This window comes from Oncorhynchus keta, chromosome 27, assembly GCF_023373465.1.
Source record: "Oncorhynchus keta strain PuntledgeMale-10-30-2019 chromosome 27, Oket_V2, whole genome shotgun sequence".
Lineage (NCBI taxonomy): Eukaryota > Metazoa > Chordata > Actinopteri > Salmoniformes > Salmonidae > Oncorhynchus > Oncorhynchus keta.
In genome coordinates, this window is record NC_068447.1 from 9217632 (window position 1) to 9231996 (window position 14365).

At 44.6% G+C, this 14365-nt stretch overlaps 1 protein-coding gene across 3 annotated transcripts in view; it reads left to right on the forward strand.

Moving 5' to 3' along the window:
• The window catches only part of LOC118374969 (copine-5-like), a 191494-nt gene that overhangs the window by 16379 nt on the left and 160750 nt on the right, over positions 1-14365 (forward strand). For all 3 annotated transcript variants that reach the window (XM_052481580.1, XM_052481581.1, XM_052481583.1), the window contains exons 2-3: positions 7674-7714; positions 13009-13055. In XM_052481580.1, the coding sequence (XP_052337540.1) occupies positions 7674-7714; positions 13009-13055 (88 nt within the window). The remainder of the gene's footprint in view (positions 1-7673; positions 7715-13008; positions 13056-14365) is intronic.

The window sequence follows — 14365 nt, forward strand, 5'->3', positions numbered from 1 at the left end:
TGGGCACCAGCGGAATTGCAATTCGATCTGGATGTAATCACTCTGTTTATGTCACTCCAATGTCACTCCACTTGCATGGTTTCATTTACACGTTAACAGGGGTTGCTCGGGTTTCCCATAACAAATTGGGGTACCCCCATTATTTTATTTATTTATTTTATTTCACCTTTATTTAACCAGGTAGGCAAGTTGAGAACAAGTTCTCATTTACAATTGCGACCTGGCCAAGATAAAGTACCAGGCGGTGATACAGCCCGACAGAATGCTCTCGATTGTGCATCTGTAGAAGTTTGTGAGTGCTTTTGGTGACAAGCGGGATTTCTTCAGCCTCCTGAGGTTGAAGAGGCGCTGCTGCGCCTTCTTCACAACGCTGTCTGTGTGGGTGGACCAATTCAGTTTGTCCGTGGTGTACGCCGAGGAACTTCAAACTTACTACCCTCTCCACTACTGTCCCGTCGATGTGGATAGGGGGGTGCTCCCTCTGCTGTTTTCTCTGCTCTGTCAGCTGGTGCTTAAAGTGTAGAGTGTGTAGAGTGTGTGTAGCACAGTTGGTAGAGCATGGTGCTTGTAATGCCAGGGTAGTGGGTTCGATTCCCGGGACCACCCATACGTAGAATGTATGCACACATGACGACTGTAAGTCGCTTTGGATAAAAGCGTCTGCTAAATGGCATATATTATTATTATTATTATTATTATTATAAAGTTAGTGATGGAGATGTGTTTCCAGTTTCAGAGATTTTTGTAGTTCGTTCCAGTCATTGGCAGCAGAGAACTGGAAGGAGAGGCAGCCAAATGAAGAATTGGTTATGGGGGTTAACAGAGAGATACACCTGCTGGAGCGCATGCTACAGGTGGGTGATGCTATGGTGACCAGCAAGCTGAGATAAGGCGGACTTTACCTAGCAGGGTCTTGTAGAGACCTGGAGCCAGTGGAGCCTGGAGCCAGTGGAGTATGAAGCGAGGGCCAGCCAACGAGTGCGTACAGGTCACAGTGGTGGTTAGTATAGGGGGCTTTGGTGACAAAATGGATGGCACTCTGATAGACTGCAATCCAATTTATTGAGTAGGGTATTGGAGGCTATTTTGTAAATGACATCGCCGAAGGATCGTTAGGATGGTCAGTTTTACAAGGGTATGTTTGGCAGCATGAGTGAAGGATGCTTTGTTGTGAAATAGGAAGCTAATTCTAGATTTAACTTTGGATTGGAGATGTTTGATGTGAGTCTCGAAGGAGAGTTTACAGTCTAACCAGACACCTAGGTATTTGTAGTGGTCCACATATTCTAAGTCAGAACCGTCCAGAGTAGTGATGTTGGACAGGCGGGCAGGTGCAGGCAGCGATCGGTTGAAGAGCATGCATTTATTTTTACTTGTATTTAAGCGTATTTGGAGGCTACGGAAGGAGGGTTGTATGGCATTGAAGCTCGCCTGGAGGGTTGTTACCACTGTCCAAAGAAGGGCTAGAAGTATACAGAATGGTGTCATCTGCGTAGAGGTGGATCAGAGACTCACCATCAGCAAGAGCGACATCATTGATGTATACAGAGAAGAGTCGGTCCAAGAATTGAACCCTGTGGCACCCCCATAGAGACTGCCAGAGGCCCGGACAAAAGGCCCTCCGATTTGACACACTGAACTCTATCAGAGAAATAGTTGGTGAACCAGGCGAGGCAATCATTTGAGAAACCAAGGCTATCGAGTCTGTCGATGAGGATGTGGTGATTGACAGAGTCGAAAGCCTTGGCCAGGTCAATGAATATGGCTGCACGGTTTTGTTTCTCATCGATGGTGGTTAAGATATTGTTTAGGACCTTGAGCGTGGCTGAGGTGCAACCATGACCAGCTCTGAAACCAGATTGCATAGCGGAGAAGGTATGGTGGGATTCGAAATGGTCGGTAATCTGTTTGTTAACTTGGCTTTGGAAGATCTTAGAAATGCAGGGTAGGATAGATATAGGTCTGTAGCAGTTTGGGTCAAGAGTGCCCCCCCCCCTTTGAAGAGGGGGATGACCGCCGCTGCTTTCCAATCTCTGGTCATCTCAGACAACATGAAAGAGCGGTTGAACAGGCTAGTAATAGGGGTGGCAACAATTTTGGCAGATATTTTTTTTTAGAAAGAAAGGGTCCTGATTGTCTAGCCTGGCTGATTTGTAGTGGTCCAGATTTTGCAGCTCTTTCAGAACATCAGCTGACAGGATTTGGGAGAAGAAGGAATGGGGAAGGATTGGGCGAGTTGCTGTGAGGGGGTGCAGTGCTGTTGGTAGGGGTAGCTAGGTGGAAAGCATGGCCAGCCGTAGAAAAATGCTTATTGACATGATCAATTATAGTGGATTTATCGGTGGTGACAGTGTTTCCTATCTTCAGTGCAGTGGGCAGTAGGGAGGAGGTGTTCTTATTCTCCATGGACTTTACAGTGTCCCAGAACTTTTTGGAGTTTGTGTTGCAGGAAGCACATTTCTGCTTGAAAAAGTTAGCCTTGGCTTTTCTAACTGCCTGTGTATATTGGTTTCTTGCTTCCCTGAAAAGTTGCATATCACGGGGGCTGTTCGATGCTAATGCAGAACACCATAGGATGTTTCTGTGTTGGTTAAGGGCAGTCAGGTCTGGAGAGAACCAAGGGCTATATCTGTTCCTGGCTCTAAATTTCTTAAATGGGGCATGCTTATTTAAGGTGGTGAGGAAGGCATTTAAAAAAAATAACCAGGCATCCTCTACTGACGGAATGAGATCAATATCCTTCCAGGATAACCCGGCCAGGTTGATTAGAGAGGCCTGCTCGCTGAAGTATTTCAGGGAGCGTTTGACAGTGACGAGTGGAGGTCGTTTGACCACTGACCCATTATGGATGCAGGCAATGAGGCAGTGATCGCTGAGATCTTGGTTGAAAACAGCAGAGGTGTATTTAGAGGGCAAGTTGGTTAGAATGATATCTATGAGGGTACCCGTGTTTACGACTTTGGGGTGGTACCTGGTAGATTCATTGATCATTTGTGTGAGATTGAGGGCATCAAGCTTAGATTGTAGGATGGCTGGGGTGTTAAGCATGTTCCAGTTTTGGTTGCCTAGCAGCATGAGCTCTGAAGATAGATGTGGGGCAATCAGTTCACATATGGTGTCCAGAGCACAGCTGGGGGCAGAGGGTGGTCCATAGCAGGCGGAAACGGTGAGAGACTTGTTTTTAGAGAGGTGTATTTTTAAAAGTAGAAGTTCAAATTGTTTGGGTACAGACCTGGATAGTAGGACAGAACTCTGCAGGCTATCTTTGCAGTAGATTGCAACACCGCCCCCTTTGGCAGTTCTATCTTGTCTGAAAATGTTGTAGTTAGGGATGAAGATTTCAGAATTTTTGGCGGTCTTCCTAAGCAAGGATTCAGACACGGCTAGAACATCCGGGTTGGCAGAGTGTGCTAAAGCAGTTAATTAAACAAATTTAGGGAGGAGGCTTCTAATGTTAACATGCATGAAACCAAGGCTATTACGGTTACAGAAGTCATCAAAAGAGAGCGCTTGGGGAATTGGAGTGGAGCTAAGCACTGCAGGGCCTGGATTCACCTCTACATGACCAGAGGAACAGACGAGTAGGATAAGGGTACTGCTAAAAGCTATGAGAGCTATTGGTCGTCTAGAACAGAGAGTAAAAGGAGGTTTCTGGGGGCGATGAAATAGCTTCAAGGTATAATGTACAGACAAAGGTATGGTAGGATGTGAATACAGTGCAGGTATTTTTATTTTTCTAGGCAAGGCAGTTAAGAACAAATTCTTATTTTCAATGACAGACTAGGAACAGTGGGTTAACTGCCTGTTCAGGGGTAGAATGACAGATGTTGTACCTTGTCAGCTCAGGGATTTGAACTTGCAACCTCTCGGTTACTAGTCCAATGCTCTAACCACTAGGCTACCCTGCCACCCCAGTGTGATGATGAGAGAGATATTGTCTCTAGAAAAATCATTGAAACCAGGTGATGTCATCGCATGTCTGGGTGGTGGAACTGAAAGGTTGGATAAGGTATCGTGAGCAGGGCTCTACAGAGAAATTAGCCAATAAACACTAACCAGAAGAGCAATGGACAAGGCATAATGACATTAAGGAGAGGCATGATTAGTCGAGTGATCATAAGGGTCCAGTGAGTAGTGAGGTTGGTTGGAGTCATGGCGATTCAGACAGCTAGCCGGGCCATCGGTAGCAAGCTAGCATAGGATGGAGGTCTGTTTTTAGCCACCTCGTGCATTTGCGTGGGTAGATTAGTGAGGTTCCGTGTGGTAGAGGGGATCAATCCAATTGGCAAAATAGATATAGTTATAGTGACCCAAGAAATACCTATTCAGATAGCAGCCGATAAGACAGCTAACGATTAGCGGACCGCAGATGGGCTTTAAATGCTAAATGCTACTGTTGAAGTCGGAAGTTTACATACACTTAGGTTGGAGTCATTAAAACTCGTTTTTCAACCACTCCACAAATTTAACAAACAATAGTTTTGGCAAGTTGGTTAGGACATCTACTTTGTGCATGGCACAAGTAATTTTTCCAATAATTGTTTACAGACAGATCACTTATAATTCACTGTATCACAATTCCAAGTGGGTTAGAAGTTAGCATACACTAAGTTGACTGTGCCTTTAAACAGCTTGGAAAATTCCAGAAAATGTCATGGCTTTAGACACTTCTGATAGGCTAATTGACATAATTTGAGTCAATTGGAGGTGTACCTGTGGATGTATTTCAAGGCCTTGTTATGTTCCCCAGTTTGTGTTGTAGTTTGTGTATTTGCATGTGTTTATTTCAGGAAATGGCTTCCTGAAATCCCCCAAGCAGCTGATTGGTCGACTCCATGGCTAATTGGAGAGCTGACCCCGCCCCCTCGTCAAGACGCAGCTGTCTCCAATTACCCATTCCTTCAGAAGCTATATAAAAGCCAGTGTTCTGTTCAGGAGGTCATTGCAGAGATTTTGCTGGAGGTAGATTTGCTAGAGATTTTCTGGGAGGTCATTGCAGAGAGTTGGTATGTTTTGTGAGTTTGTTGCTCAGATAGAGCTTACTTGATGTCCTTTGTTTCTTAGTTTGTTTGTGAAAATTGTTTAATATTCTGTTTCATTTGTTCCCAGGGGAGAAGGGGAAGGCACCTAGGGAGTGCTTAGGCAAGAGGCCCGTGGGCATACATATACCCGTAGCATATTCGCTGTCTAGGCACACTAGGTAAGACCTGGGCGGACCACCCCCTGTATTTTGGTTAGGGCACCAGGTGGTGCTAAATTAGGTAGGCAGGTAAGATAGGAGAGGGGGGGCTTTGAGATTGACTTTCTTTGCTTTGGTTCTGTCCAGCCCCTTTTCCCCATATTACCGGACTGGGAGCCCTCTTTGCTGGCCCCGGACTGGGGACCTTCGCTGCGGGCCCCGGACTGGGGACCCTCGCTGCGGGCCCCGGACTGGCCCGTGGAGCAGCCACAGGATTCACCACGGTGCCTGCCAGGTCACTCGCTCCCCGCGGTAAGGACGGGGAGTTGGCTCAGGTCTATAACCTGACTCCGCCAATCTCCCCGTGTGCCCTCCTAAAACATTTGGTGCTGCCTCTCAGGCTTCTGTGCTAGCCGTGTCCCCTCGTCACGCTGGGCCCCTTTTCTAGCTGCCTCCCGTCTTCCTAGCTGCTTCCACCTGTTCCCATGGGAGGCGATCCCTTCCGGCCAGGATCTCCTCCCACGTCCAGGATCCTTTGCCATCCAGGATTTCCTCCCAAGTCCATTAGTCCAGAAAAGGCTGCTCCTCCTTACCACGCTGCTTGGTCCTTTTGTGGTGGGTAGTTCTGTCACAGGCTTGTTCCTGGAAATGACCAAAGCGCAGCGTGGTGAGCCTACATTTCTCTTTTACTTATATAAATGTCGCCAACAAAACAAGAAACAAAGAAATGACCGTGAAGCTTAACTTGGGCAATAGTCCCACTAACAAAGATAACTACCCACAACTGTGAAAGGAAAAAAGGCTGCCTAAGTATGATTCCCAATCAGAGACAGCGATAGACAGCTGCCTCTGATTGAGAATCACACCCGGCCAAACACAAAGAACTAGAAAACATAGAAATAAAGAAACTAGAATGCCCACCCTAGTCACACCCTGGTCTAACCAAAATAGAGAATAAAAGCGCTCTCTATGGCCGGACAATAACATTCATTAACACAGTGACAGGTGGAAATGTCATACTTTTTTAGCTCTGCTCTAAAGTTCCAAACATTCCATTTAGACAGACAGGGAAAAGGTGACGGACAAGCTAATTGGTTTAGCTTAATGGAAGACAGAACAGAGCAGAGCCAGGTGGATGCAACGAGGTGTGTGTGTGTGGGTTTGACACGGATGGCTTTGTTCTCTCTAATGATAATTACAATGAGAACGTTCTAACTGTAGTCATGTCAGTTGCAGACACACTTCCCCTCACGTCCCAGTAATGGATGACTTTGTATTAAACCCCCCGGATGTAGCGATGGGATGAGTTCTACTGTGCTGCTAGTGAGTTATTTATTGACTGTAATATTCTATAACAGGACATCAAAGGCAGGTTTGATGCAGAAGTAAATATGGAAATTCTGATGAGACTGCTTTTCTTGTGTCCCAGATGGCGACCTACAGTACTGTATGACCTATCTAGTGCACTACAAAATGGGTCCTGATCAAAAGTAATGAGCTAAATAGGGAATAGGGTGTAATTTGGGATTCACTAGTCTCCACAGTTGGAGAAGTGCCACATGGATTTTGAAGAGAGAAAAAAAAAATGCAAATGAATTCGAAAAGTAGAAAATATATTTCATTAACTGGGGACATCACTTCCTGTCCATGTCCTCTCCCAGCCCCATTATCACAGGGGTAAACAAACTAGGACCAGGCACACAATCTTCCTTAGAACCACAACCTACTGCAATCTTCATCACACTTTGCTCTCTGATTTCTCAGAACTGGCTGGTTTTTCCCCTCCAAGTGGTGCACAAGGTTTTCAATGGACGCTTCTGCCTCCATGCAGTGTCCTCGGTGTTCTGGGAGCTAGCTGGAGATTTACTGTGTGTTACTTTACAGGACTGTACTTTGGCAGTGAAAACACAAGGCCATCGGGATATGTTGGTTTGTTGGATGGTGGTGCACCATCTGACTGTAAATAACGTTATAAATAATGTTACAAATTGGAGGATTTATATGGAGACATTTTGATGAAGCAGTGTAATGCAATGTGTTTTAAAGAGTGGGACGTTGTAATCTAGGCTATACACTAAACATATTACAAGTCGTTGTATGTGTTTGAGTTCAGTTGAGTGGGATTGTTGGCATATTATTTCAATACATACACAGCCAATACAGTACACAGTCCAAACATGTATTGTATCTTCTATATCTTGGTGGAAATGACCTCTCTTTTTACCTCCTTATGAACTCTTATGACCTCCTTATGAACTCTTATGACCTCCTTATGAACTCTTATGACCTCCTTATGAACTCTTATGAGCTCCTTATGTACTCTTATGAGCTCCTTATGACCTCCTTATGTACTCTTATGACCTCCTTATGAACTCTTATGACCTCCTTATGACCTCCTTACGAACTCTTATGAACTCTTATGACCACCTTATGAACTCTTGTGACCTCACTCCCCTTCAAGAATATTAAATCGGATTAATCTCTTCTATTTCAGGGATCTATTAGACAGAGACACATTCTCCAAATCTGATCCATGTAAGTACTTTACAGTTATCATCTTACATGTATTACAATCACAAAAAAAAAAAAAAATCAATTCCAGAAGAATTACTGGCTTATATTATATTACTAGTAGGTGTAAAGAATAAAGATCACTCTGTCGTCAAAAGAAATGTGAAAGAATGCAAAATATGATCAAAAAATTCCTCCACTTAGAAAACCTCAAATTCTTTGTCTTTTTTTCTTCTTTTCCCCCTGCACTTTCATCGCCTGTTTCTATCTTCGGCTTAGCTGGGATTTAGTTGACTCCGCTATTTCAAAGTGTTCCCCCAATAACTGCATCTCATTTGCACAGTAATGGGACAGGTCTTCCTCACAGCTAGAGTTACAGAAAGAGACAGTACCTTAAAGGGATAGTTTGGGATTTTGGCAATGACGCAGATACATGAATATAGTATCCACGAGTTCATATGACTCTGGGGAAGTAAATACAGTACTTCCTGAACCATCCCTTTTAATGTAATGCAGCTACAGTATGGTTTAAACACAAGCCTGACTGAATACAAATGGGCGGCTTTGAGATTTAGCTGCCTCAGCGTAGAGGAGTGGAGAGGAAGAGAGGAGTCCTATGATCACAGTCTCCAGGGGGTCTTTCTGTATAGAGGTCTTGGACGTGTCCCCGGTCGAAAGTATTACACTTTAAAAGGGGATATAATGCCATTTACATTTACATTTACATTTAAGTCATTTAGCAGACGCTCTTATCCAGAGCGACTTACAAATTGGATATCAGCTGATATCAGAAGGGCTTTATAAATTAATTTGATTTGTTTGTCAATTTTTGTTAAATCACATAAATAGTACTCTTCCATTTCAGAGCCTGGATTTTTCCCCATTAGGCTAATATCCATTACATGTTGATATCAATTCATATGTGGGCAAAGGTTTAGCCTTCTACATTGTGAAATCATTACAATACTCCTCTTACAATCTCTTGTGCACTCTCAGATCTCCAGATTGACTAAAACTCCTCCCACATTGACCACAGCTGAAAGGCTTCTCTCCTGTCCCATTTGGGACGCACACAATGCCGGGGTGGCAGGGTAGCCTAGTGGTTAGAGCGTCGGACTAGTAACTGGAAGGTTGCAAGTTTAAACCCCCGAGCTGACAAGGTACAAATCTGTCGTTCTGCCCCTGAACAGGCAGTTAACCCACTGTTCCTAGGCTGTCATTGAAAATAAGAATTTGTTCTTAACTGACTTGCCTAGTTAAATAAAGGTACAAATAAATAATCAATAAATAAACATTTCTATGGTCCTACTCTCTCTAGTAGGACCATAGCAGAATGGAGGAGACTTCAACATACTGTACATAATAGTGTCAGAGTTCAATCATTTTGTGTGTCTCCTTCCTTCTAATAGACCAGGGTATACTACTTCACTCTCTGTCCCCCAGTCTCCATCCTTCTAATAGACCAGGGAATAATACTTCACTCTCTATCCCCCAGTCTCCATCCTTCTAATAGACCAGGGTATAATACTTCACTCTCTATCCCCCAGTCTCCATCCTTCTAATAGACCAGGGTATAATACTTCACTCTCTATCCCCCAGTCTCCTTCCTTCTAATAGACCAGGGTATACTACTTCACTCTCTATCCCCCAGTCTCCTTCCTTCTAATAGACCTGTGTATACTACATCTCCCTCCTCATCCCCCAGTCTCCTTCCTTCTAATAGACCAGGGTATACTACTTCACTCTCTATCCCCCAGTCTCCTTCCTTCTAATAGACCTGTGTATACTACTTCACTCTCTGTCCCCCAGTCTCCATCCTTCTAATAGACCTGTGTATACTACTTCACTCTCTATCCCCCAGTCTCCTTCCTTCTAATAGACCAGGGTATACTACTTCACTCTCTATCCCCCAGTCTCTATCCTTCTAATAGACCAGGGAATAATACTTCACACTCTATCCCCCAGTCTCCATCCTTCTAATAGACCTGTGTATACTACTTCACTCTCTATCCCCCAGTCTCCATCCTTCTAATAGACCTGTGTATACTACTTCACTCTCTGTCCCCCAGTCTCCTTCCTTCTAATAGACCAGGGAATAATACTTCACACTCTATCCCCCAGTCTCCATCCTTCTAATAGACCTGTGTATACTACTTCACTCTCTGTCCCCCAGTCTCCTTCCTTCTAATAGACCAGGGTATACTACTTCACTCTCTGTCCCCCAGTCTCCTTCCTTCTAATGGACCAGGGTATAATACTTCACTCTCTGTCCCCCAGTCTCCTTCCTTCTAATGGACCAGGGTATACTACATCTCCCTCCTCATCCCCCAGTCTCCTTCCTTCTAATAGACCAGGGTATACTACTTCACTCTCTATCCCCCAGTCTCCTTCCTTCTAATAGACCAGGGAATAATACTTCACTCTCTATCCCCCAGTCTCCTTCCTTCTAATAGACCTGTGTATACTACTTCACTCTCTATCCCCCAGTCTCCTTCCTTCTAATAGACCTGTGTATACTACTTCACTCTCTATACCCCAGTCTCCATCCTTCTAATAGACCAGGGTATACTACTTCACTCTGTATCCCCCAGTCTCCATCCTTCTAATAGACCAGGGTATACTACTTCACTCTCTATCCCCCAGTCTCCTTCCTTCTAATAGACCAGGGAATAATACTTCACTCTCTATCCCCCAGTCTCCTTCCTTCTAATAGACCAGGGAATAATATTTCACTCTCTATCCCCCAGTCTCCTTCCTTCTAATAGACCAGGGTATACTACTTCACTCTCTATCCCCCAGTCTCCTTCCTTCTAATAGACCAGGGTATACTACTTCACTCTCTGCCCACCCCAGTCTCCATCCTTCTAATAGACCAGGGTATACTACTTCACTCTCTATCCCCCAGTCTCCTTCCTTCTATTAGACCAGGGTATACTACTTCACTCTCTGCCCACCCCAGTCTCCATCCTTCTAATAGACCAGGGTATACTACTTCACTCTCTATCCCCCAGTCTCCATCCTTCTAATAGACCAGGGTATACTACTTCACTCTCTATCCCCCAGTCTCCATCCTTCTAATAGACCAGGGTATACTACTTCACTCTCTATCCCCCAGTCTCCATCCTTCTAATAGACCAGGGTATAATACTTCACTCTCTGTCCCCCAGTCTCCATCCTTCTAATAGACCAGGGTATAATACTTCACTCTCTATCCCCCAGTCTCCATCCTTCTAATAGACCTGTGTATACTACTTCACTCTCTATCCCCCAGTCTCCATCCTTCTAATAGACCAGGGTATAATACTTCACTCTCTGTCCCCCAGTCTCCATCCTTCTAATAGACCAGGGTATACTACTTCACTCTCTATCCCCCAGTCTCCATCCTTCTAATAGACCAGGGTATAATACTTCACTCTCTGTCCCCAGTCTCCATCCTTCTAATAGACCAGGGTATAATACTTCACTCTCTATCCCCCAGTCTCCATCCTTCTAATAGACCAGGGAATAATACTTCACTCTCTATCCCCCAGTCTCCATCCTTCTAATAGACCAGGGTATAATACTTCACTCTCTGTCCCCCAGTCTCCATCCTTCTAATAGACCAGGGTATACTACTTCACTCTCTATCCCCCAGTCTCCTTCCTTCTAATAGACCAGGGTATACTACTTCACTCTCTGTCCCCCAGTCTCCATCCTTCTAATAGACCAGGGTATACTACTTCACTCTCTATCCCCCAGTCTCCTTCCTTCTAATAGACCAGGGTATACTACTTCACTCTCTGTCCCCCAGTCTCCATCCTTCTAATAGACCAGGGAATAATACTTCACTCTCTATCCCCCAGTCTCCATCCTTCTAATAGACCAGGGTATACTACTTCACTCTGTCCCCCAGTCTCTTTCCTTCTAATAGACCAGGGTATACTACTTCACTCTTTATCCCCCGGTCTCCATCCTTCTAATAGACCAGGGAATAATACTTCACTCTCTATCCCCCAGTCTCCATCCTTCTAATAGACCAGGGTATACTACTTCACTCTCTGTCCCCCAGTCTCCTTCCTTCTAATAGACCTGTGTATACTACTTCACTCTCTATCCCCCAGTCTCCATCCTTCTAATAGACCTGTGTATACTACTTCACTCTCTATCCCCCAGTCTCCATCCTTCTAATAGACCAGGGAATAATACTTCACTCTCTATCCCCCAGTCTCTATCCTTCTAATAGACCAGGGTATACTACTCACTCTCTGTCCCCCAGTCTCCATCCTTCTAATAGACCTGTGTATACTACTTCACTCTCTGTCCCCCAGTCTCCTTCCTTCTAATAGACCAGGGTATACTACTTCACTCTCTGTCCCCCAGTCTCCTTCCTTCTAATAGACCAGGGTATAATACTTCACTCTCTGTCCCCCAGTCTCCTTCCTTCTAATAGACCAGGGAAAAATACTTCACTCTCTATCCCCCAGTCTCTATCCTTCTAATAGACCAGGGAATAATACTTCACTCTCTATCCCCCAGTCTCTATCCTTCTAATAGACCAGGGAATAATACTTCACTCTCTATCCCCCAGTGCCCATTACATTCTCACAAAGATGAGAAGGACCCGGGGTTATATCTGACAGGTCACATGCCCTGTCCCAGCATGCTCAGCTTCTTCTTCAATCCACTGTTTCCATGAGGAAAGCAAAGAGGGATATTAAGGGGATTCCTACTGTTTAGAAATCATATTTTAAATGATGCATTCACCGTTGCTCTGTTGGGGACTTTGTTAATCATTAGTGTATCTCTCACTTGCAGTGATTAATACCTAGATCTGATAATGTGATACTGGGAAAACAGCGGAAATGGTGGTGTCTTATGAATATTTGTAATGATGAATGTGATGATAGAAAGAGCATTGGTTTTATGAAATGAAGAAATGTCACGGTTTTTCAAAGCGATTGGTAATCTGTTTGTCTCTTCCCCTTTATCTTGTTTTCATTTTCTCTCTCCCTCCTTTCTCTTTCTTTCCCTCTCTTTCTCTTTCTCTCCCTCTCTGTCCTCCCCCCCTCTCTCTCTCTCTCTCTCTCCATCCTCCCCCCCCTCTCTCTCTCTCCATCCTCCCCCCCCTCTCTCTCTCTCTGTCCTTTCTCCCTCTCTCTCTCTCTCTCCTTTCTCTTTCTTTCCCTCTCCCTTTCTCTTTCTCTCCGCCCCCCTCTCTCTCTCTCCGTCCTCTCTCTCTCTCTCTCTCTCTCTCTTCTCTCTCTCCCCCCCTTTCTCTCCCCCCTTCTCCCTCTCTCTCTCTCTCTGTCCTTTCTCTCTCTCTCTACCTCTCTTTCCAGTGGTGGTGTTGTACACTCAGGGGGTGGAAACCAAACAGTGGCGAGAGGTAAGAAGCAGAGAAACTCTCTCTCTCTCTCTCTCTCTCCCTCTCTCTCCCTCTCTCTCTCTTGCTTTCCACAACAATCTATCAACAATCAAACTACTCTCAATTGCTCTCCAATACAATTGTGAGTCTCTTGACTCTTAAAGTTGTCAGCATGGAGAATGACTGTCTGACCAGCATCAGTAGCTCAATCAAGTGGCCTCTCCTTTCCTCTCCATAACATTTTAGAATCTAGCTTGTGGAACACTCTTATTCTAATTGTTCGGGAATACTCAGACTCAGCAGAACTCTGTTCTGGTCCAGCCCTGTCTGTCTCCAGGTAAATGCTGCTCGTGACAATCATTCTAGTCTCTATTGATTGTCTTGTGAATATTCATTGCTTGGCTTAGGACATATTTTTGTTCTGAGCAATTGGCCATTATGGCGATTGCTACACGTATCGATAAAGATTAGCGTCAGTGTCAGAATCTCTCCGGTTCTGCCAGTAACCTGGCCTTACCCTTGACCCAGGGCAGAGTGTCTTAATTGGGGCCGAATTTCAGCAGGAGGTGCAGTGAGTTCAGAGACATGTCTTTATAGACTGCTCTGTACTGCTGTATACTTGGATGGCAGATGTGGGCCACGTTCAGTTGCAACACGTTCTTGAGTGTTGTAGATAGAAATTCCATAGAGCCGACGTGATTCCTTATTCTACATTTGGAAGAGGAATGCTTGTTCTACATAACATATTTCTATCTGAACCTTCCAAAACGTTGCTTCCTGCTGAATGTGGCCCAAGGTTCAAACAATATGACTTAAAAAAATAAACAAGTATTTTGCAGTGCTTGATTGAGTGTCACGGCTTTCTTCCTGGGAAGGAGAGGCGGACCAAAACGCAGCGTGGTTATAGTTCATGGTTCTTTAATAAGAGACACTTAACATGAACTAACTACAAAAAAAATAAACGTGAAAACCGAAACAGTCCTAACTGGTGCAGAAAACACAAAGACAGGAAACAATCACCCACAAAATACCCAAAGAATATGGCTGCCTAAATATGGCTCCCAATCAGAGACAACGATAGACACCTGCCTCTGACTGAGAACCAATCCAGGCAACCATAGACTTACCTAGACACCTAAAAGAACACAACCCCATAAATCTACAAAAAACCCTAGACAAGACAAAACACATAAATCCCCCATGTCACACCCTGACCTAACCAACATAATAAAGAAAACTAAGATAACTAAGGCCAGGGCGTGACATTGAGCTTGCCTGCTTGGCGCAATGGAACCAATTAAATGATGTGCATTTGACACTTGGCATCCAAA